Genomic DNA, 24,805 nt, shown 5'->3' with positions numbered 1-24,805 from the left:
ACCTACACACACACACACACACACACACACACACACACACACACAACCAGGAAACAATGCTTTCATCATTAGAACCAATCCTACAGAAAATGATATATAATGAAGAATTAGAAAAAGAAAAAGCAGAATATGTCAAGGAAAAAGATGCAGTATTTAATATTATTAAAGTGTGTTAATGCAAATCTGTGATTTTTAAAAACTCTAAATCCCATACTTGTCCCTCTATTCCATCTGAAGCCCCACTATGGAATGGATTACCTTGGAATGCTGCTCTTTTAACTTCATTATTATCCCAGGATCATCTCTTTTGCTAGCCATTAGCAGTCTAAACATCTGTTCTCGGTACTTGCTCATTATAAGTTCCAAGGCGGACTGATGCTCTTCCAAGGATGTACGTAATTCTATCAAAAATAAGTTTATTGTACTCAAACTTGAGTTAAGCATATATAAAATATCTTCCATATTACATTATACAAATATCAACTGACAACTTAGAAGGAAAAAAAAAGATAAATATCTACCCATAGACAGGTGCTGGTAGGTCACGTCTGAAACCCATCTATCTACTCAGGAGACAGATATGAGGGTCTCCATATGTAGCCAGCCCACATATAAAAATCCATGAGACTCTTATCTCCAGTTAACCACTAAAGGGTCAGAAGTGAAACTGTGACTCAAATCATAGAGCATTAGCCTTGAGAGAAAAAGCTAAGAGACAGTGCCCATGCCAACTCAGTACCAGTACAAAAATACATACATATCTATATCTAGCCAAAGGTCATAGAATTTAGAGTCTAATGGAGAGAACAAATACAGGGTAAGCACTGAGCTAGTACCCCAAGCAGTAGGACTTCAGGCAATGAAGTTTGTGTAATTCATAGGCAAAAAAAGTAATGAGAATTTGAAATGATGCCAACCACATAAGACAGTATATAAATTGCAATAAATATGATTAAGGCAAAAAAGATTAAAACCCTTAAGTTGGCTCTTTTCCTATTTGGGAAGCAAACTATTCCCTCCAATACCACAACTAGGGATTAAAGTCTCTGCAGCTTCTACACATAGTGGCCATTGGTCTTGCCTTTGTTCTCTTGTTGCAGTTCTCTGATTTGTCTGTTTTCTTGCTGGATTCCCATAACTAACGTGGACCTAGGTCGATGCCTTGCAACTTCATTAAGTTCTTGAATTTCTTCCTGGTACTAATGAGAAGATTGAAAAATAACATTGTGGGGAGGAAATATTTACGAACTTATATTTGACATGTAAAAAAAATATGAACAGCCCCTCAAAAAATTAAACATAAGGAGAAATGAAAACATATTTCTACCCAAAAACTTGTTTACAGATATTCATAGCAAATATCACTGGATACAAATAGGAATAAAGGAGTGATACATGCTACAGCATAAATAGATCATGAAAACACTGTTAAGCAGTAATTACTAAAAGCCACTTACTGTATCATTTCATTTATATAAAATATCCAGAATAGGCAAACTCAGAGACAGATAAGTAGGGTTGGGGTTAGGCAGGTAAAATTAAACTAGTAAGAAGGGAGGTTTGGGGTGATCAAGGTATCTGGTTTGTGTGTTTTTGGTCTTTTTTTCCCCTATGGTGTATCCTCTGTTCTCACTGTATTTGATTTTGGTACCCTGGGTATTGTATATACATTTATCTGAATTAGGGAAAGAAAGGGGAACAACAAAATGGTGAGACAAAGCGTGAACCAATGCAACAGCAATACTCACGTAACAATATGTTGGAAATGAACTGTACAATTTGGGGAGGAACTTGGGGGGAAAGTGGGAGAAAAATGAGGGAGGGAGCAACAAGTTGGACAATAAATGTACTCACTACCTTATGTGTGTAACTGTAACCCCTCTACACATCACCTTGACAATAAAATTAAAAAAAAATACATAAAAGACTTAAAAAAAGGGGAAAAAAAGAAAGTATCTAGTTGTACTGTCTATCAATATATTAGAATCCAATGACCTGCATGCTTCCAAACTTTAGGAGTTGGTGACTTTTTAGTATATGTGAATGATGTAACAATGATAGTAAGTGATATAAAGCTTATACAAAAGAAATGTAAGATGATTTTATTTTTTCCAGTTGTGGGGCTTAAACTCTGGGCCTGGGTGCTGTCCCTGAGCTCTTCAGCTCAAGGCTAGCCCTCTACCACTTGAGTCACAGTGCCACTTCTGGCTTTTTCTGCTTATGTGGTGCTGAGGAATCGAACCCAGGGCCTCATGCATGTAAAGCAAGCACTCTACCACTGAGCCACCTTCCCAGCCCTGAAGATTTTGCTTTTAAAGGTGAGATTCTAACTTTATAATTATCCTCATTTACTTCAAGGCATTCTTTTTTTTTTTGATCCGGTTGTGTGGGCTGAACTCTGGGCCTGGACGCTGTCCCTCAGCTCTTCAGGTCAAGGCTAGCGCTTTACCACTTGAGCCACAGCACTACTTCCGGCTTTTTTCTGCTTATGTGGTGCTGAGGAATCAAACCCAGGGCCTCATGCCTGCGAGACAAGCACTCTACCACTGAGCCAACTTCCCAGCCCCTTCAAGGCATTCTTATGAAACACTTAGCAATGAATTTATTCCAATACTCTTGGCTCTTAACTTCAGATGTCTCACTCCTTCTTTTTTTAAACTAGTCAATATCAGGCAAAAGTTTAGGGAAGCACCTGAGTCAGGCTGGACAGTTATAGAATGAAATCTGTTTACAGCAACCCAGCTGTGAAACAGAATGGGTGAACTTGCGTTGCTATTTTCAGTAGCTTTGTCAAGAGTGGGATTCCATGCTTGCTTCCTTCTACAAATGTGCTCTAATAAAGTTGGAAAATACATTTTCCTTTCTAATTACTGATATTACAAGAGATTAGATTTCTTTTGAGTTGAAAATTTTTACCAGAGGACAGCTTAAAATGGCAGCTGTACTCCATGGTTCACTGGAAGGTCTTGTTATATATGACAGACACAGCAAGAAGCAAAAATCTCATTTCTTTTGTAACTGGAAGCATTACATGAAAAATAAGCTAGAAAATAAGAATGTAATAACTACTCACATTTTCAAAAACTATTTAGTTGTTAAATAGCATCATCTACGTACTTCTATTAAAATAAAAACAAAAATTAAACATTTGTACATTATAAAAGATACAGCATAGCTGGGTACTGGTGGCTCATGCCTGTAATCATAGCTACTCAGGAGGCTGAGATCTGAGTATCTCAGTTAAAATCCAGTTGGGGAAGGAAAGACTGTGATACTCTTATCTCCAATTAGCCACCAGAAAAACAGAAGTGGAATGTGGCTCAAAGTGCTAGTGCTAGCCTTGAGCACAAAAAGCTCAGAGATGGTGCCAAAAAACAAGTAAGAAAATACAGCAAAATGAGTATCAACATAAAAAAAAAATCATGTGGTCTTTATGAAACGCATCTAAGACCTAAAAACTTCACTTATTTTCTAAACTTCAGTGTGCATCTGTCAGAAAGGTAATCAAATCTATAGATTTTTGTATCTATATACAAACATGTGTCACCCTGAACATAGCAAAATGATATTCTCAAGTAAAACTTACAAAGACTCTTATCTCCAGTTAATTACCAAAAAGCTGGAAGTGGAGGTGTGGCTCAAGTGATAAAAGTACCAGCCTTGAGAGAAAAAGCCAAGTGAGTGCTAGGCCTTGAGGAAGGGAAAAAGGGAGGAAAGGAGAGAGGGAGGGAAAAGAGAAAGAATAGACACACGAGGAACAAGCCAAACCTGCTTCATTGCTTCTACTCGCTTGTTGAGAGCTGTGGTCTGTTCGATCAGAGACTCTGCTGCGTCATCATGGTCTCTCAACCTTTCCACCAGGGCTTTAGCATCAGCAAGTGCCTTCTCAATTGTGCAACTCATTTCCAAAGAAGTATCTACAATTAAAATTAAAATCAAGATTCAAAATAAAGTCAGTCTATCACTTTATTTTAGTTCTATGTCAATTAAAATGTCTCTTAGACTTCATGTGTTATAAGGTTGTTCACTGTTGGGGGAGACACCCAACAAAACCCTGCAGGCTTGCTTGTTGGGTGAAGACAAACATTAAGATAAATCTGACAGGATGAACTCCCCTAGCCTTGGCTGTCAAGTGATCTATGAGGCTTCTTGAGAATGCATACTACTGATCAGCTAAAGTACCTTTATCATGCTATGTCAAAGTCTCAACCTTCTCTTGCAGAAACTTATACAACAATGCATTATAGGCTGGACCTATAATCCTAGCTATTCAGGAGGCTGAGGTCTGGGGATCATGGTTTGAAGCCAGCTCAAGCAGACAAATCTGAAAGACTTTTTTCTTTCTTTCTTCCTCCTTCCTTTCTTTCTTTTTTGTCAGTCGTGGGGCCTGAACTCTGGGCCTTGGCACTGTCCCTCAGCTCTTCAACTGTAGACTAGCGCGCTACCACTTGAGCCTCAGCCCCGCTTCCGGCTTTTACTGCTTATGTGTTGAATAGAACCAAGGGCCTCATGCATGCAAGGCAAGCACTCTGCCACTGAGTCACCTTCCCAGCCCTGGGACTTATTTCTAATTAGCCACTAAAAAGCTGAAAATGGAGCTGTGGCTTAAGAGGTAGAGCATAGCCTGGTGCAAGGAAAAGCTCGGTAAGTACACAGGCCAGGATTGGTACCAAAAAAAAAAAAAAAAAAAAGAAGCATTATTCTTTGGTGCTAGCTGGCTCATATCCATAATACTAGCTATTCAGGAGGCTATAACCTAGAGGATCACAGCTTAAAGCCAGCTTGAACAGAAAAGTCTGTGAGACTCCACTCCCAGTTTAACCAGAAAGCTGGACTCAGAAACTAACACACACACACACACACACACACACACACACACACACACACACACGCACACACACACAAATATTACTCAGTCGTAAAGAGTAAAATTCTAACATTTGTACAATGGATGAAAATGAAGGACTTTCTGTAAAGTGAGGCTGAGATCTGAGGATCTCAGTTCAAAGCCAGCTCAGGTAGGAAAGTCCATGAGACTCTGTCTCCAATTAACCACTAGAAAACCAGAAGTGGTACTGTGGCTCAAAGTGGTAGAGCGCTAGCCTTGAGCAGAAAACCTTAGGGACAATACCCATAATACCCATGTCCTGAGTTCAAGCCCCAGGACTGGAACAACAATAAAAAGAAACCGGGAAGGGTTTGTGGAGGAACAGGGTGTGGAAAAGTGCGCCCTGACAATGCATGTTGTATGCATGTATAGAAATAATATCCTGAGGTTTTTTGCAATGGGTTTGCCATCAGAACGCATGTGCCATGAAAACCACCACTAAGTCGAGGCCAAAATGGGAAAGGAGAAGACCCATCTCAACATTGTCGTCATTGGACACGTCGATTCCGGCAAGTCCACCACTACCGGGCATCTGATCTACAAATGTGGTGGCATCAACAAGAGAACCATTGAGAAGTTCGAGAAGAAGGCTGCTGAGATGGGAAAGGGTTCCTTCAAGTAGGCCTGGGTCTTGGATAAACTGAAGGCTGAGCATGAGCGTAGTATCAGCATTGATACCTCCCTGTGGAAATTTGAGACCAGCAAGTATTATGTGACTATGATCAATGCCTCAGGACACAGAGACTTTATCAAGAATATGATTACAGGCACATCCCAGGCTGACTGTGCTGTCCTTATTGTTGCTGCTGGTGTTGGTGAATTTGAAACTGGTATCTCCAAGAATGGGCAGACGCGTGAGTATGCCCTTCTGGCTTACATACTGAGTGTGAAACAGCTCATTGTTGGTGTTAACAAAATGCATTCCACTGAGCCACCCTACAGCCAGAAGAGATACAATGAAATCGTCAAAGAAGTCTGCACCTACATTAAGAAAATTGGCTACAACCCTGACACAGTAGCATTTGTGCCAATTTCTGGCTTGAATGGTGATAACATGCTGGAGCCAAGTGCCAATATGCCTTGGTTCAAGGGATGGAAAGTCACCTGTAAAGGCGGCAGTGCCAGTGGTACCACCTTGCTCAAGGCTTTGGATTGCATCCTACCACCAACTCGTCCCACTGACAAGCCTTTGCGCCTGCCCCTTCAGGATGTGTACAAAATTGGTGGTACTGGAACCGACCCTATGGGCCAAGTGGAGACTGGTGTTCTCAAACCTGGCATGGTGGTCACCTTTGTTCCTGTCAAATGTCACAATTGAAGTAAAGTCTGTTGAAATGCATCACGAAGCTTTGAGTGAAGCTCTTCCTGGGGACAATGTGGGATTCAACGTCAAGAATGTGTCAGTCAAAGATGTTCATCGAGCAATGTTGCTGGTGACAGCAAGAATGATCCCCCCATGGAGGGAGCTGGCTTCGCTGCTCAGGTGATCATCCTGAACCATCCAGGCCAAATCAGTGCTGGCTATGCCCCTGTGCTGGATTGTCACACTGCTCACATTGCTTGCAAGTTTGCTGAGCTGAAAGAGAAAACTGATCGCCATTCTAGTAAGAAGCTGGAGGATGGCCCTAAATTCCTGAAGTCTGATGATGCTGCCATTGTTGACATGGTTCCTGGCAAGCCAATGTGTGTGGAGAGCTTCTCTGACTATCCTCCTCTGGGTCATTTTGCTGTTCGTAATATGAGGCAAACAATTGCTGTGGGCATCATCAAAGCTGTGGACAAGAAGGCTGCCGGAGCTGGCAAGGTCACCAAGTCTGCCCAGAAAGCTCAGAAGGCTAAATGAATATTACCCCCAACACCTGACACTTCAGTCTTAACTGATGGTGGAAGAAAGGTCTCAGAACTGTTTATCTCAATTGGCCATTTAAGTTTAATAGTAAAAGACTGGTTAATGATAACAGTGCATTGTAAAACTTTCAGAAGGAAAGGAAAATGTTTTGTGGACCATTTTTGTGTGTGTGGCAGTTTTACGTTATTAGTTTTTAAAAATCAGTACTTTTTTTGGGGGGGGGGGTCAGGTCGTGGGGCCTGACCTCAGGGCCTGGGCACTGTCCCTCAACTCTTCAGCTCAAGGCTAGCACTCTACCACTTGAGCTACAGGGCCACTTCCAGCTTTTTTCTTTTTGCTTATGTGGTGCTGAGGAATTGAACCCAGGGCCTCAGGCATGCAAGGCAAGCACTCTACCACTGAGCCACCTTCCCAGCCCCAAATCAGTACTTTTTTAATGGAAACATGACCAAAACTCTGTCACAGAATTTTGAGACAAAAGTTAAATGAGTTAAAACAAAGTTAAATGAGGGAAAAAAAAAAAGAAATAATATACTGGTATTTTGCAACAATAAAAATTATAGTACCAAAACCAAATTGGAGGGAGGAGATTAAATAAATCTAGCTAGACACAGGTGACTGATACCTATAATCCTAGCTACTCTGGAGGCTGAGATCTGAGGATCATAGTTCAATGCCAGTCTGGATAGGAAAGTCTATAAAACTCTTAATCCCAATTAACTTCCAGAAAATTGGAAGTAGTGCTGAGGCTCAAGTGACAGAGTGCCAGTCTTAAGCAAAAAAAGGCCCCTGAGGTCAAGCCCTGGTATACACACACACACACACACACACACACACACACACACACACACAAAATAGCTGAAAGAACTAAAATAATAAATATACAGATCCACATACTTCAGCATGTTAGGAATTAACTCCACAGAAAATCAGCAAGGATAGAGAGAGGAAACCACCTACTGAGGTGTTCAATTGATACTTATAAAATGCTACAACCAGCAACAGCAGTAAGGAACCTGTGGTTTTACTACGTATCATTTCCAAACTATCAAGTGGAAAGTGCTAGAAGTAAGCAAACTCATAAATTCTGGACCGCATGCTATTCTGAGGAGCACGAACACAACTGGACATCTACACCTACTCCTGATCAGGAAATGAATCCACATTGGTCTTGTTCCCCACCACATAGTCCCTTAGCCACCATAGAAGTTATCAGACTGTCCATTGCACAGTGCCTGGTTCAACAAGCCATACTTTATGTAATCATGTCTCCAATGACCAACAGCAATGATGCTGGCAGGTTGGATATGCCAAAGAGAAACCATAAGGTACTTGAAGTGAAAAGAGACTCAGGGCAATAGGGAAAAAATAACGGTGTATCAAGGTTGCTAAGACCTATAGTAAAAATGAATGTTCACTCCATGAAGTTGAGAAGAACTAAAAATAAATTTGTTAGTTTTCCTGTTGTTGTTCAAACTACAAACATTACAGACACTTGTATATGCTTGGTGCTGGTGGTGGCTCCCATCTGTAATCTTAACTACTCAGGAGGCTGAGTCTGAGGACTGAGGTTCAAAGCCAGAGCAGGCAGGACCAAGTCCATGAGACTGTTATCTCCAATTAACTACTGAAAAGCTGAATGTGGAGTGTGACTCAAGTGGTAGAGTGCCCGCACTGAGCAAAAAAAGCTAAGGCACTCAGGCTCTGAGTGTAAGTCTCAGTACCAGCACCAAAATAAACAAATAAATTAAGGAAAAAGAAATCCCTGGTGGTACATCTCAGGGGTCTACAGGATGCTCTGCATTTGAATCTTATCACCACCAAAAAATAAAAGAATGAAATAAAAAACTTGCTTTTTAATCCTCCTACCAAAGGAAAACAGTGTCAAGATATTATATAGGTGGAAGAATCTGTGAGCAGAAGAAAAATATGTTCTAATGGATAACAACATTATGTGCCAGAAAGCAGAGAACCAAAGGGAAGACTTTAGCAAGAGATCTCCTGAAATATATGACCCCAAGCCATTTCTTGAAAGTAAGGGATGATTACACAGATCCAGGAATAGGTTTAACCTGAAATTCCTAGAGAGCTTGTATAGGATGATGAGGAAGCTGAGGTCACATTTCCAGCAAGGCTGAAGGCTAGTTAAGGAGAAAGACTATCATTTAAGCAAGTTGTTAACTGAAAGGAAACCAAGCTTTTCTGAGAAGATACTCATAGAACGTATGCTTATAAAAGAGCAAATGAGGAACCAAAGTGTAAAACATGGAAGGAAAGATAAAATTCTAGTGTGAAGAAACACTGCATGGTATGACAGGCAGGTGAAGAAGCCACAAATACTAAAACATAAAAAAAAGGTTATTTTGAGAAAGATTATATTCACATAAGTTTCATTACAGTTATAATTATTTTCTATTTTATTACTTGTGTTGTTACTACTGTTGTACTGTAGTTGATTTGAAGTTAATCCATTATAGGCATGCATGTACAAGGAGAACATTATATATAATATTTGTGTTTTTCTGAATTCATTAGGGGTCTTAGAACATATTGCCTCACAGGTAAGGGGGAACTAACATACACATTATTTTGAAGTGTACTCAGGACACTATTTTGAAGTGTACTCACTAGGACAGATCACAAAACAAACCTTAATAAATGTGAAAGAATTGCAATTATGTAAATTTTATTTTCTGATTACAATGGAATTGAATCAGGTGCTACCTCAACCTTTAGAAACTAGAAAAGGAAAAAAAATCAAAGTAAATAGAAGCAAGTGACAAAAAGCAAGCAGCAAGATTAAACCAGTGAACAATAAAATAGGAAGACAACATAGAAAAACTATGATTAAAAAAAAATTCTTTGGGCTGGGAAGGTGGCTCAGTGGTAGAGCGCTTGCCTTACATATATGAGGCCCTGGGTTCGATTCCTCAGCACCACATAAACAGAAAAAGTCAGAAATGGTGCTGTGGCTCAAGTGGTAGAGCGTTAGCTTTAAGCTGAAGAGCTGAGGGACAGTGCCCAGGCCCAGAGTTCAGGCTCCACGACTGGCCAAACAAAACAAAATTCTTTAAACAGATCAATAAAGCCAGGCACCTGTGGCTCACGCCTGTTATCCTAGCTACTGAGGAGGGTGAGGTCTGAGGATGGAGGTTTGAAGCCACAATGGGCAGAAAAGTTCCGGAGACTCTTATCACCAATTAACCACTCAAAAACTGGAAGCAGTACTGTGGTTAAGAGGTAAGGCACTAGCCTTGAGCAAAAGAGCCCAGGGTCAGCAACCAGGCCCTGAGTTCAAGTTTCAGGAGTTGTGGATGCACCGCACCTGTACACACACACACACACACACGCACACACACACAATGACCAAGAAAAGGGAGTAGAGGAAGAAGACAAGATGAGCACAAGAAGAACCAGGCACAATAGTAGAAGCCGATTTTCTCAGAGGCAGGAGGATTTTAAGTTCCAGCCAAGCTTGGGCTACATAGAAAGACATGTTACAAAATAAAACAAAACAGGGGCTGGGAATATGGCTTAGTGTTAGAGTGCTTGCATAGCCTGCATGAAGCCCTGGGTTTGATTCCTCAGTACCACATAAACAGAAAAAGCCTTAAGCGGCGCTGTGGCTCAAGTGGCAGAGTGCTACCCTTGAGCACAGAGAGGCTCAGGGATAGTGCTTAGATCCGAGTTCAAGCCCCAGGACTGGCAAATAAAACAAAACAAAACACAAAAAGAATAAAAGAAATAATTGCAGGCTCCTAATTCATTCTAAGTTTAAGAGAATACATTAATAAATCTTCCTCACATGAACTGGATAATGTGGAGAAGTAAATTAATTCCACAAAATCCACAAATTACCTAAAGTCACACAAGAAAGGGATGACTATGAATAGTTTTGTAAGTATTAATTATAGCTATTTGAATTACATAACTATATACGCATCCTATAATTCCTATATTTCAGAAATTGATTTGGAGAAACTACAAAAAAATTCTCTGTACCATATAATTTCAATGGCAAATTCGAATACACATTTAAAGAACTAGTATTACAAGCTGGCGCTGGTGGCTCACGCCTGTAATCCTAGCTACTCAGGAGGCTGAGATCTGAGGATCTCGGTTCAAAGCCAGCCCGGGCAGGAGAGACCGTGAGACTCCTATCTCCAATAAAAACCACCAGAAAACCGGAAGTGGCGCTGTAGCTCAAGTGGTAGAGCGCTCGCCTTGAGCTGAAGAGCTGAGGGAAAATGCCCAGGCCCAGAGTTCAAGCCCCACGGCCAACCAAAAAAAAAAAAAAAGAACTAGTATTACATAATCTCTTCATGAAAAGAATAATGAATTCAGTCATAAAATAATATAGCTTAACACTGATACCAAAACCACTCCAAAGTAATAAAAATAATTAAATCAATATCCTTCATAAATACAAAAGCAAAAATCCTCAATATGAGCAACTCAAATTTGGCCATATGTTAAACAAACAAACAAACACCATGATCAAGTATGGGTTCATCCAGAATTTAAGGCTGTAAGCCTACAATAACTGTAGTTCATCAAAGAAAACACTTAACTATACAAATTGTTGCATTAGAAAAATCCCCAAAGGAAAAGGCTTGGGGTTATTTTGTGTAATCCTAGCTATTAAGGTTGTAGAGGAAGGAAGAGGGAGAACTTGAGACTAGTCTGTGCAAAGTTAGTGAGATCCTATCTCAACAATAAAACATAAAACAAAAGGACAAAAGTGCTACTGAAGTGACTCAAATGTGAGAGCATTTGCCTAGCATTTGTGAAGTTCTCAGTTCAATTCTTGGAACTGGAAAAATAAAAATCCAAAGGGAAAAAAATTCTAGAATACTCGATTTTAGCAGTTCCACAGACAAAGGAAAATAACCAATTTTGTTCCTATAACCTAGCAATGAACAAGTGGAAACCAAAACTTAAAAAAAAAACTCATTTGCAACAGTCAAAATGAAACTCTTGGGCATAAATGAACAGAGTGCAGGCAGGATCTATATAGTGATAACTACAAAATGCAAAGGTGGGGAGAAACAAAATTACCCGATCCTACCAAACAAAGGAATTTCCAAGATATTAAAAAAATAATCTCAAGCCATAATGGAAATCTATTACGAAGAGCAATTAAAAATATTTTTCCATCTAATAAGAAAGCTTGCAATCAATCATTTTATCTAAGCATTACAATTAAGCAATGAATATTTTCTGATAGGCTTTAACATTACAAGTTAAGATATACTTAAAATATGGAATTGTATCTCTTTGTACAATTAATTCTCAAGGTTACACAAAGAAAATGAACTACATTTAAATTTTTACTTTGTAGTTAATACGCTTATCTATTCAGGGAAAGGAATTATAAATAAAAGGTAGCTTAAAGTATAATTGTCTTGCAAAGTCTTAACGTGTTCAAATTTTAAAAAACAGATCATAGTAATACAGTATTTTCAATTTATTGGCTCATTTTCATAATTGTGCTTGCAATTTGTCATGATTTGCTTACATTGTGTACTACAGACAGCAATTAAAAACAAAACCAACCAACCACGCATTCTGTCTTGTGCCTGCCACCTGTAACAACACCCTATTAAGCCTCATCCTCTCCCACTCTGCCATGCAGACATCTGGCAGAGGGAACATTCTGCTGCTTATAAAAGAAAAGCCACCACCCACTCTGTTAGCAATTGTTCCAGCTGTTTACTTTTAGATTCTTGTGAAAATTTCTGTTGTCCACAAATCCATGTCCTACTACTGGGATCTACACAAAATACTGTGACTTCTGATATAACACAAATGTGTCTGTAGATGTTAGTGATCTAGTTCAGTTTAACGTTTTATATTTTTCAAGCTGGTGCCAATGTTAATTAGATAGTATTAACTGATACACGAAAATAGCCAAATGAAAAGGCGGAGTGCATAAGGAATGTCAGGATGAGCTTCCAGATGGATAAAGCAGAAATGAATCTGAAAGGTACGTGTAGAGGATGTTAGGACTAAGACTTTCTCAAAAGGATCAGAAGGCTGAGCTCAGAAGAAAGGAAATTCCAACTGCTAGGAGCTGAGAGGTGACAGAGTTTTCTTTCTTCTTTCCTCCTCCTCATCTCTTCTTTTAATGGCATAGTTTTGAGTATTTATCGCCCAGATGAATTAAGAAAATCTTAAATGTGATCTGGCAGTAATGTGGATTCTGTAAACAGAATACACTAAAAATTTTATTTGCATGAAAAACAATACTTATGGTGTGTGGATTGTTTTAAGCCTCAACATAATCCAGTATATCTCTGTACAAAATATAAATTTCCCCTTACTTAAAACATATAAAATAGGTAATTTAAAAAACACTAAGTGCATATTCGAAGCTTATGTGTAGTTTTCAATAAACTCAGAATGTCAGCTTTTTAAGAGACGGGGAGGGGAAAGACAGGGACGTCCAAGGAACTCATATCGTCTTAAATTATTAGACGACCATGTTTCAATTTAGATGTGCCATCTGAAACGTTTCTTAAGTGAGAAAAGTCCTACAGGCGCAGTGGCTCACGCCTGTAATCCAAGCTACAGGGGACGGGGGGGGGGGGGGGGAGGACTGATATCGGAGGACAGCGGGCTGAAGTCAGCCAGGGAAGTCAAGTCCTAGGGCCGCTTGTCATCAATTAACCCCAAAAACCAGAAGTGGAGCTGTGGCTCAAGAAGTAGAGCGCCGCGGCTCGCGGCTGGGCTCACTTACTCTGCTCTCGGCCGTCAGCGTGTCCCAGCCTAGACACTCGGTGACTCAGTTCCGCCTTTCCGGCCAGCAGGAGCCGAACAAGGACAAGGAACGGACGGGTAACCAACCGGACAGGACGCGGGGCAGGCCCCACCACCGACCAGCGAGCTCCACAACCGCCGGTACAATGAGTGTGCGCGACCCAAGTGCAAAGTCTCGCGAGATTTCCATTCTGGCGTTACCTTGGGGTCCGAGAGAGCCACTTGCCACGGATTTCTCTGACAGGTAGGGGCGGGGCCGTTATACTCTCGCAAAGTCTCGCGCGCTTTTCTAGAGGAAACAGGACTTTGTGGAGAGGCCGCTAAGATGGAGGTCGGGCTCTAGCCCCGGTGGGCCGTGGCCCGCTTAGCCAGCGCTGTGGTTGGTATTTTGCTCTTTGGGGAAAGGCTGTAGGCGTCATGATTATTCTTTCTAAATAGTGACTGGGACACCTAGCGAGTAAAAACGCTCGAAGGGTTGTAGGCGCGTTCCGCCCTCTTCCGGTTGGCCCGGCGCTGGTTTAGTACGTCAGTTCTGTGAGGGGAAGGGAAGCTCGGCCGTCTGTTGGCGAGGGCTCTGTGCATGCGCGCGTTCTGGCGTGTGTGAGGGCGCGCGCATGCGCACGTTTGGACATTCAGGCTGCCTGGGGAGCAGCGGTGTGCTAGGTGAACGGGAAAACATAGCCTTCTGTTGTGGGTACCAGACACAGATTGTATGCTGACTCTCTATCCACCCACCCCGGCTGCAGCCTTTTCCAGAGAGGCGGTGCTCCACAGCCTCTGTTCGTTGTCGCTGCAGGACCAAGCACGAAAGTAAGCTAACCTCCATCCTGAGGTCTTCCCTTATCCACTCACCTTGTACTTTCCACCCGCCCTCCCCCCAACTCCCTTCTGCAAAGTGTCCAGAAAGAGGGGGAGACAGAAACTCTGAGCTAAAGAACATAATGGGGTCATTGAAAACCTTGGCTTTGATGAACACTTTCACCGTACTTAGTATGTATTTTTCGAATGTGGCTTTCTCCTCAATTTAAGATTAACGTAGCAGGCGCTGGTGGCTCACGCCTACAACCCCTGCTTCTCAGGAAGCTGAAACCTGAGGATTGCGGTTTGAAGTCAACCCGTAACCAGCAACCAGCCGGAAGTGGAGGTGTAACTCAGGTGGTAGAGCTCCAGCCTTGAGTGAAAAACCTTAACCCCTCCACTCCCCCCCCAAAAAAAAAGTAGCAAAAGAGTGCCACATGCTCTGTTTTTGTAAGAAGTTTTGAAAGTTTATCTTCCTTACCATTGTGATGGTACCTACTTAAGTTCTCTCCTATTCTGCATGTAAGTTATTGTGGTAAATTAAAAGAGAACGGTGGAGAATGTGACTTTGGATCCTTATCCTAATGTGAATTACTGGTATTATTTAGTTTTCTTTTTGGGGGGGGGGTCCGGTCGTGGGGCCTGAACTCTGGGCCTTGTCGCTGTCCCTCAGCTCTTCAGCTCAAGGCCAGTGCTCTACCACTTGAGCCACAGCGCCACTTCTGGCTTTTTGCTTATGTGGTGTTGAGGAATCGAACCCAGGGCCCTCATGAGGCATGCAAGGCAAGCGCTCTACCACTGAGCCACCTTCCCAGCCCCAGTTATTTAGTTTTCTTAAGAAATGTTTATTGGGTTTTGGGTGGTTCTTTTGCTGTCTTCTTCACTGTTAGTTTTCCCTCACACTAGCCTTTGTCTTTTTTTAATAAGTCTTAAAATCTTCTCATTATAGAGGGCAATAAAAAAATGGTGGATTGTGACAATCAGCGAAAGTGCATTTGGAAAAGTAATTGTCATTAATTATATTTGATACATGTAAGGCCATCAGATACAATCGTGTAAAAATATTTTTTGATCCTTTTTTTTCAAAAAGAAAAAGTATGAACTAATTTTGCTTGTGCCTGGTAAAGTGGCAGTTTAATGTGGTATAGTTCATCCTTTGAATTGAGACATTTGCATAAACTTTATACTGCTTGGTGTAGGTGACTTCCTGTAATCCTCACTACTCAGTAGGTTGAAAAATGAGGATCGTGGTTTAAAGCCAGCCCAAGCAGGAAAGTCCATGAGACTCTTACTTTCATTAACAAGCAAAAAGCTAGAAGTGAAAATTTGGCTTAAGTGGTAGAGCACCAGCCTTGAGGGGAAAAAGCCAAGCAGGAGTGCAAGGCCCTAACTTCAAACCCTAGTACCAAACAAAACGAAACGTACACTGTTGGTCAACTTCCTTTAACATATTGTTCATGTTCCCTATCATCAGATTTTCTTGAGGAAAAGGCACATTGATTAGGATAATTTAAGGTACTAAATGTTACATATCAACTAGTATGTTTTCTCTCATACAGACTAAAAATGAAGATTTTTTCGGAGTCTCATAAAACTGTCTTTGTTGTGGATCACTGTCCTTACATGGCAGAATCATGCAGACAGCATGTTGAATTTGACATGCTGGTGAAGAATAGAACCCAAGGAATCATTCCTTTGGCCCCTATCTCTAAATCATTGTGGACTTGTTCAGTAGAATCTTCCATGGAGTATTGTAGAATAATGTATGATATATTTCCTTTCAAAAAGTTGGTGAGTATGAATTACAAACAATTATGATATTGGGGGAGAATGTACTTTATGTAAATTTACCTGAAGTTGCTGTAGAGTTCACTTAAAATTTTATTTAAAAATACCTAAGAAAGCTGGGTGCTGATGGCCTGCATCTATAATACTAGCTTACTTAGGAGACTGAGATTTGTGGATCACAGTTAAAAGCCAGCCCAGGTTAGAAAGTTTGTGACAGTCTTCTCTTTAATTTCCTGCATAAAGCTGGAAGTAGAGCTGTTATTTAAATGCTAGCCTTGAATGAAAAAGAAAAGGGAGATTGCCCAGCCCTGAATTCAAGCCTTAGTACTAATGTGCTTATGTGCATGCGCGAGCACGTGTACACACACACCTCTAAGAACTTAACTGCCCTTTGGAATTATTATATTATTGGTATATAATTGGGGCCAGTAATAATGACACCAGTAATCATTGAGCACTTATTTCCACATACCAGACATGTTTACATTTATGAGCTCTTCTAATTCTAACAGTTTCATAGAACTGTTTGAATTAAGGCTATGTTGGGACATAATAGGGTATTAGGGAAATTGTCAAAGCATGTATGAAACTATGAAACAGGCTTTGTCACCCATGCAGAAGGAATGAATGTTGGCAATAAGCAGTTTGATGGGTTGTGCTGATGTGTGCCAGCTGAATGTTAGTCTTGTTTGTTCCTGTCATTGTTGATACAGATTGAAGTGAAGAGAAGAAACTTGTTTTGAGTTGTATAGTTGTAAACAGAAGCAAATCTGAACCTAAGTAGGCTTGCTGCTTCTAATTTTAGTGAGTATAAATACTTAACTATGTTAGTATTTTGCAGTGTTAGCAATGAGTTTAAGATGCTACGTGAGGGCTGGGTTTGGGTCAGTATAGACAGCTTGGATTTCCACCCCCCTCCCCCAAAAGATGTTAAGTAGGAGGAGTTTTTTGACCAGTAAGAGAACTCTTATGATAACTGCTAGAAATTCCAGGCATGAAGTTATCTTTGGGTTTTAATATCTCACATGTTTTGGTTGTGGAAATTTACTGTATTTGCCACAAGTAGATGATAGGCTTTTTGTTTTGTTTTCCAGTAGCCTAGGCTTTGACCTAGACAGTTCTAGAATGTCAAATATAGAGTAGGAACAGCACTGGTGAACATACAGTTCAATATTATATATTCAGATATATTCCAAGTTAAAATATAAGAAGACAGATGGAGGGGGAGGGAGGGAGACAAAGGAGGGGAGGAGAAATAGGGAAGAAAAGGAATAGAGGAGGGACATGATTAACATTGTGATTTGAAGACATAGGTTTGGGTTTGAATTCTGGCATTTTTAGCTCAGCAGTGTGACCTGGGTTCTATTTCTTCAGCTCTCTAATCCCCAGTTTTTCTCCCATGTAAGCCTAAAACCTACTTCCTTGTTACTAGATTTAATTGAGACAGTCTAAATACAGTGGCTATTAAATCCCCAGGCTGGGCTCCAACGGCTCATGCCTATAATCCTGACTACTTACTTGAGTCTCATGGTTCAAAGCCTGCTGGTTATCTCCAGTTAACCATCAGAAAACCAGAAGTGAAAAGTGACTCAAATGCCAGTCTTGAACAAAATAAATATATCCTTGTCAGATAAGGTTTAGGACAGAGGACTTGAGGTGGGAAAACTAGTATTTTATGGATATTAGGAAAAAAGATTATAGACTAGAGTTAGATTATCCCAAGAAAAGAAAAAAATCCATCCTTCTGTAAATCATTCAGTATGTTTCAGAATACATTCCTTATCATTATTGCCATCTTAAGCAGATAGTTGTTGTTTGGGTCCCCCCCCCTGCTTAGTCATGAGGTTTGAACTCAGGGCCTGGGCACTGTCCCTGAGCTCTTTTTGCTCAAGGCTAGTGCTCTACCACTTTGAGCCACAGTACCACTTCCAGTTTCTGAGTAGTTAATTGCAAGTAAGAGTCTCATGGGAATTTTTCTAGGCGGGGTGGCTAATTTAGAACTGCAATCTTCAGATCTTACCTTCCTGAGTAGCTAGAATTAAAAATATGAGTCACCAGTGCTTGGCTTATCAGATCCTTCCTTCCTTCCTTCCTTCCTTCCTTCCTTCCTTCCTTCCTTTCTTTTTTTCTGTGCTGAAGATAACACCCAAGATATCTCTTGATAACATTTTCAAAATTTACATTTTACTATAACAATCAGAATAGTATATGTCCACTATTTGACTTCCAGTGCTCTGTAGATATGTTTGCTACTCATTTCTTTAAACTTTTCTCCTACTTCTTTGCTTGCTCTGATTTTTGCCCTTTTGAAAGGACATGTAGAGGCTTTTACATTTGTTTTTGCTATATTTGAAAATAATTTTTTTGTGTATGTGTGCCAGTGTGGGGCTTGAATTTAGGGCTTGGGTACTATCCCTTAGCTTTTTCCACCGATGGCTGTCACTCTACCACTTGAGCCACAGGCCCATTTCCAATTTTTTTTGTTGTTGGTCATGGGGACCTGGGCACTGTCCCTGAGCTCTTCAGCGCAAGGCTAGTGCTTTACCACTTGAGCCACCACACCACTTCCAGCTTTTTCTGCTTATGTGGTGCTGAGGAATCGAACCCAGGGCCTCATGCATGTGAGGTAAGCACTCTACCACTGAGCCACCTTCCAGTCCCCATTTCCAATTTTTTACTGGTTATTTAGAGGTTAATCTAGGACTGGAAAGGTGGCTCAGTGGTAGAGTGCTTGCCTTGCATGCATGGGTTTGTTCAGTTCCTCAGCACCACATAAGCAGAAAAAGCCGGAAATGGTGCTGTGGCTCAATTTTGGTAGAGCTCTAGTCTTGAACTGAAGAGCTAAGGGACAGCGCCCAGGGCCAGAGTTCAGCCCCCATGACAAACAAACAAACAAAAAAAATAGAGATGAGTCTTACTGTCTTTCTTGCCTGGGTTGGCTTGGAACTGTGATCCTCAGATCTCAGCTTCCTGAGTAGGTAGGATTACAGGTGTGAGCCACCAGTGCCCAACTATTTGTTTTTACTCTTATAGTGTGTTATTGTTCTTTTTTTTTTCTAACCTTATTGTCCTCTCCAGACTTCCCCCACATTGTGATAGTGCTGTTTTATTTATTACTCTGTTCCCATAATCAGTACCAGAATAGCACCTGGCATGCAAATGAATGAATCAATGAATCAGTGTTAGAAATTACATATTAATGTAAAATGTGATGATGCTTGAGTATAATTAGAATTGAATACTTTTTCTTTGACATCTATTAGGTGAATTTCATTGTGAGTGATTCTGGAGCACATGTTTTAAATTCTTGGACTCAAGAGGACCAAAATTTACAAGAGGTATGATACATTTTGATTTATGGCTATTTTTAAGAATTATTTAAAAATAGTGATACTTGTTTTAAATTTAAATTTTATTGTCAAGGTGATAAACAGGGGTTACAGTTACATACATAAGGTAATGAGTACATTTCTTGCCAAACACCATTATCCCTTCTCATTTTTCTTCTACTTCCCCCCCCCCCAATAGTGGTACTTTTTAAAGATTTTATTTTTTAATTCATGATTTAGTTGCACATAGTTTTACAATCCAAAATTACATTACAAAATCTAGTTAATTCCATTCCAGTCTCCCTCTGATCTACAATTCTAGTTTCTAATATTTACTTCCATATTTAATATAATTCCTAAACTATGATTTACTCTTATTTATTGAATTGTCAATTTAAACCTTATTTATTAGTAATATTTCTTAAGATTTTTTTTTTATGTTTTCCCCTACTCATAATGCCTTTTCCTTATGTATTGTTATATATCAGCACTAGGAGTGATTCTACATGCCTGTAATCTCAGCTGTGTGTGTAAGCATAGGTAGGAGGGTATATCCCAGTTCAAATTAAGACCCTTCCTGAAAAATAAACTAAAGTAAAAAGTGCTAGAGGTGTGGCTTAAGTGCTAGAATGTGTGGAGGCCCTAAATTTAAAGCTTGGTGTCTCCAAAATGATAAAATTGTTATAACAAGTATAAGTAAAAAACAGTTCTTGTTCTTTTTTTTTTTTTTTTATGTTGGTTGTGGGTCTTGAACAATGGGCCTGGGCACTGTCCCTCAGCTCTTCAGCTCAAGGCTAGCACTCTACCAGGCATAAGCCACAGGAGTCCGGCACCTTTTATTTTTTTAAGGGCAGTCACTCAAAAATTATTTTAATGGCTTGGCTTTGCATTTGTCCTCAAATATTTTAATTCCTTTATTATGAAAACATTTAAAATCCTTTCTTCTACCTTAAAATATGTGTGTATGCATATTAATTACTATATTATATTTCCAGCCTCCTTAGGATTATAAGTATGAGCTATGGCACCCTGCATATTATAGCCAGTCATGGGGCTTGAACTTGCCTTGGGCACTGTGCCTGAACTTCTTTTTTTTTTTTGTCGATTGTGGGGCTTGAACTCTGAGCCTGGGACTGTTCCTCAGCTCCTCAGCTCAAGGCTAGTGCTCTACCACTTCAGCCACAGTGCCACTTCCAGTTTTCTGGTGGTTTATTGGATATGAGTCTCACAGACTTTCCTGCTGGGGCTGGCTTACAACCATGATCCTTAGATCTCAGTCTCCTGAATAGCTAGGATTATAGGCGTGAGCCATCAGCTCCTGGCCCCTGAGCTTCTTTTGCTCAAGGCTAGTACTCTACCACTTGAGCCTTGTGCCATTTCTGACTTTTTCTGTTTATGTGGTACTGAGGAATTGATTTACCCAGGGTTGCATGCATGTTAGGCAAGCACTCTACCACTAAGCCACATTCCCAGCCCCTATTATAGCCTTTATAGCTTATAAAGCACAATTCTCCCTTCCCTTCCCCTTCCCTTCCCCTCTTCTCCCCCACTTCCCTCCCTTCCCCTCCTCTCTTCCCCTCCTTTCTTTTTTCTCCCCTTATCCTATCCTCCTTTCCTCTTCCTCTCCCTCTTCCTCTCCCTCTCCCTCTTCCTCTCCCTCTCTTTCTCTTCTTCCCTCTCTCACTCTCCCTCCCTTGCCTCTCTCCCTTTCTCTCCCTCTCCCTCCCTCCCTCCCTCTCTTTCCCTCCCTCCCTCTCTTTCCCTCTCTCCCTCTCCCCCTCCCTCCCTTCCCCTCTCCCCAGCCCTTTTGCTTTCCATCTCTCCTCCCTCCTCTTCTTCTGTAATGACCTCCAGAGTTGAGGAAATCCACAGAGGCATCTATTAAAGGTGATGAAGGAGTTTTATTTAGCTGGCCAGTGATTGCCTTGTCCTGGGATACCTCAGAACCAAGAGCAGCAGCGACCTCTAATGGGACAGGGTTATAAAGGACAGAACCACACTCAGGTGGTGGTTTACAGAAGCTCAAAGATCACTTGGGGGATATTCTTCAGCTCCTCGAAGGATAGTCAGGACCAGGTGGACAGCATTCTGCCCACATAGCTGGAGGCTAGAGATTCAGGACTGGGGTGGGAATTACCAAAAAATGAAAAACTGGATTCCTACATTTCCTTTCTTTCCTTTTTTTTTTTTTTTTTTGGGTCCGGTCATGGGGCCTGAACTCTGGGCCTGGGCGCTGTCCCTCAGCTCTTCAGCTCAAGGATAGCGCTCTACCACTTGAGCCACAGCGCCACTTCCGGCTTTTTTTACTTATGTGGTGCTGAGGAATCGAACCCAGGGCCTTGAGCATGCAAGGCAAGTGCTCTACCACTGAGCCACCTTCCCAGCCCTCCTTTCCTTCCTTTCCTCTTGTATTTCTCCTTTTTTGACAAACTCTTATTACCTTGCTCAGGCTGGCCTTGAACTCTCCAGCTCAAGTGATCCTCCCATCTTACCCTCCCCATTAGCTGGGACTACGGACAGATAGTCTACCCAGCACACATATTCAAAATAGCTTGATTGAGAATAATTCACATACCATGCATTTCCCCTACTTAAAATCTACAGTTATCATTAAAAATATATTCACGAATGTGTATGGTGATGACTAGAGTCAATTTTACAATATATCTTCACCTGAAAAATTTTCCATATACTTTAGCTATTATCCCTTGTCTCCCCCCACTCCTTCATCAGACAAGACATGCCTAGTCTATTTTCTAGAACAGAACATAGTTCTCTGTTTTAGTCATTTCATATAATGGAATCATACAATATATGGTCTTTTGTAACTGCCTTTGATTTGGCATTCATAGTATCCTCAAGGTTCACCTATGTTGTAGTATGCAACAGTAAGTATTTCAGACCTTCTTATGACTTCTCTTACATTAGCTCCTCCACATTTTGTGTATCTCCCTGTCAGTTAATGACATTTAGATTCACCTTCTGGCTGTTATGTATAATATTACTATAGGCATCCTATTTGTGTATGAAAATTATGTTTTCATTTTCTTTGGATATAAACGAAGAAATGTTGAAATTTTGGTAACCTGTATTTAACATTTTGAAGAACTGTCAACTTGTGACTGACTTTTTGGTTCTAAATATTATAGTGGGTGTTTTTTGTTTTTAATAGTCCTGGACCTAGGCATTGCCCCTTTATTTTATTCTGTTGTTGTTGTTGGTTGTAGGGCTTGAACTCAAGGTCTGTAGGCTGTCTCCAAGGTTTTTTGCTCAAGGCTATCACTCTACCACTTTGAGCCACAGCACTGCTTCCCATTTTCTGGTGGGTTTTTGTTTCTGTTTTTATTTTGACATAAGAGATTCACAGACTCAAAGCCTGGGCTGGCTTTGAACTGTTGTCCAGATCTCAGCCTCCTGAGTAGCTACAATTATAGGCATGAACCACCAGCACCCAGCTTCTGAGCTTCTTTTGTTCAAGGCTAGTGCTCTACTGCTTGAGCCATAGCACCACTTCCAGCTTTTTCTGAGTGGTTTATTGGGTTAAGAGTCTCACAGACTTTTCTGTCTGGGTTGGCTTTGAACTGTGCAATCTTCAGATCTCAGCTACTGATAGGATTATAGGTGTGAACTACCAGTGCCTGGCCCTGTGGGGTTTTCTTTAGTATCCTTTATCTATTTAAGGTTTTCGTCTATTCCTAGTTTACTGAATTTTTTTATCTGTGTATATTTTTAACTTGGATTTTGTTAAGTGCCTATTTCTGTGTTTATGGAGGTGATTACATGACTTTTGTTTTTTATTCTGTTGATATGGTATCTTATATGAATTTTTTTATATCAAGTCAACTTTATATTCTTGAGGTAAGTCTTCCTCGATGATGCTGTATAATTCTTTTGTGTGTCACTGAGTTTTACTAGTATTTTGTTAAGAATATTTTTTAGAAACATGGGTTTGCAGTTTTCTTCTGGTGTTTTTGTCTCTTTGTCACCATCATTTCTCCTTGTTTGTAGCTTATGGCATCATTAGCAGCCGTCGGTCCTCCTAACCCTCGTGCGGACCCAGAGTGCTGCAGTATTCTGCATGGTCTTGTGGCTGCAGTGGAGACCCTTTGCAAAATTACTGAATACCAACATGAGGCTCGTACTTTACTCATGGAGAATGCAGAACGTGTTGGGAATAGAGGACGAATAATCTGCATTACTAATGCAAAAAGGTGGGGTATATATGAATTGCAGCCATGCTTTCACTGGGGGAATTCTAATTTCTATTGTGGATTCTGTGTAAAAATCAGGATCAGCATGAAATCATATAAGCATATTGAAAGTGGCCAGTGTAATTTTTCCCCTTGTATTGAGTCTATGTCTGTTCAATTCTAAATTAAAAAAAGACCCACCTACGTGAAAACTGGTTTAGATAATCATAATGAAAATTGATTTGGCTAATTTTTTCTTACTAGTATTTTTTTTTTTTTTTTGGTCGGTCATGGGGCCTGAACTTGGCTTGGGAGCTGTCCCTGAGCTCTTCAGCTTGTGGCAGGCGCTCTACCACTTGAGCCACAGCACCATTTTTGGCTTTTTCTGCTTATGTGGTGCTGAGGGCCTCATGCATGCGAGGCAAGCACTCTACCACTGAGCCACCTTCCCAGCCCCTTAGTAGTTTTTTATCTAGCTTGTTATTGTAAGTGAGAAAAATATACCTTTACTGAAATGATTTGACATGCTCTTACCAACAAACAGCTGAATAATTGTTTTAGTTTTGCTCCACTTTTTCATTCCATAGTGATAGTCATGTACGAATGCTTGAAGACTGTGTCCAGGAAACAATTCATGAACATAATAAGCTGGCTGCAAATTCAGATCAGTGAGTATAATTCATAAACAAAATATTGCCTTTAACTTCATATTTCATGTGATTATTTTATGTGATGTGATTTCAGTGTGATTATTTGCAGAGTGTTTTTTTTTTTTTTTGCTAGTACTAGGACTTGAACTCTGTTCCTTAGCTTTTTCTCTCAAGGCTGGGACGCTACTATCCCTCCACTTTGGCTTTTTGCTAGTTAATTGGACATAAAGAATCTCATCGACTTTCTCTTCCCTGACTGGCTTGAAACTGAGATCCTCAGATCTCAGTATTCTGAGTTGTTAGGATTATAGGTGTGACCCACTGGTGCCCTGCTGAAAAAATTTTAATGTGATTATTATACTCCCTTGAATTCTGTTACTTGACTCAACAAATTAGTCTGCAATTCTAACTTAGATTAGAAACTTTGTTTCTATTTTTTTTTTGGTTCCGTGGGACCTGAACTCTGGGCCTGGGCGCTGTCCCTCAGCTCTTCAGCTCAAGGCTAGCGCTCTACCACTTGAGCCACAGCGCCACTTCCGGCTTTTTTCTTTTTG

The 24,805-nt window shown here is 40.6% G+C and overlaps 2 protein-coding genes and 1 pseudogene across 3 annotated transcripts in view; 2 read left to right on the top strand and 1 right to left on the bottom strand.

Annotated features, from left to right (window-relative positions):
• Nucleotides 1-56: 56 nt before the first annotated feature.
• LOC106001652 (FGFR1 oncogene partner 2 homolog) lies at nucleotides 57-13,617 on the bottom strand. Its single transcript, XM_013036683.1, has 4 exons — nucleotides 13,477-13,617; nucleotides 3,769-3,917; nucleotides 1,082-1,199; nucleotides 57-401 (listed from the first exon to the last, which is right to left on the bottom strand). Exons 2-4 carry the CDS (start codon nucleotides 3,901-3,903, stop codon nucleotides 223-225), a joined length of 432 nt encoding a protein of 143 aa, XP_012892137.1. The 5' UTR covers nucleotides 3,904-3,917; nucleotides 13,477-13,617; the 3' UTR covers nucleotides 57-222.
• On the top strand, nucleotides 5,270-6,824 carry LOC106001651 (annotated as a pseudogene). Its single transcript, XR_001175845.1, has one exon. The product of XR_001175845.1 is annotated as an elongation factor 1-alpha 1 pseudogene (transcript).
• A 318-nt stretch (nucleotides 13,618-13,935) lies between the features above and the next one.
• Nucleotides 13,936-24,805, top strand: part of Asun (asunder spermatogenesis regulator) — a 44,517-nt gene continuing 33,647 nt past the window's right edge. Inside the window, 5 exon segments of the mRNA XM_013036684.1 lie at nucleotides 13,936-14,306; nucleotides 15,854-16,085; nucleotides 19,346-19,420; nucleotides 23,420-23,622; nucleotides 24,189-24,269. Of these exon segments, the coding sequence (XP_012892138.1) occupies nucleotides 14,209-14,306; nucleotides 15,854-16,085; nucleotides 19,346-19,420; nucleotides 23,420-23,622; nucleotides 24,189-24,269 (689 nt within the window). The 5' untranslated portion in view covers nucleotides 13,936-14,208.

The sequence above is a fragment of the Dipodomys ordii genome, unplaced genomic scaffold, assembly GCF_000151885.1.
Source record: "Dipodomys ordii isolate 6190 unplaced genomic scaffold, Dord_2.0 Scaffold344, whole genome shotgun sequence".
In the NCBI taxonomy this organism is placed as follows: Eukaryota; Metazoa; Chordata; class Mammalia; order Rodentia; family Heteromyidae; genus Dipodomys; species Dipodomys ordii.
This window is presented reverse-complemented; position numbering and strand designations above follow the sequence as displayed.

Bases quoted from the DNA above. Each gene is read 5' to 3' on its own strand.
- LOC106001652 (XM_013036683.1), bottom strand. From the start codon at position 3,903: ATGAGTTGCACAATTGAGAAGGCACTTGCTGATGCTAAAGCCCTGGTG. The intron at 1,200-3,768 runs GTTTGGCTTGTT...TCTTCTCATTAG, and splicing joins GAGTAGAAGCAATGAAGCAG to TACCAGGAAGAAATTCAAGA. The intron at 402-1,081 runs GCAAGACCAATG...TATTTTTGATAG, and splicing joins ACTGCAACAAGAGAACAAAG to AATTACGTACATCCTTGGAA.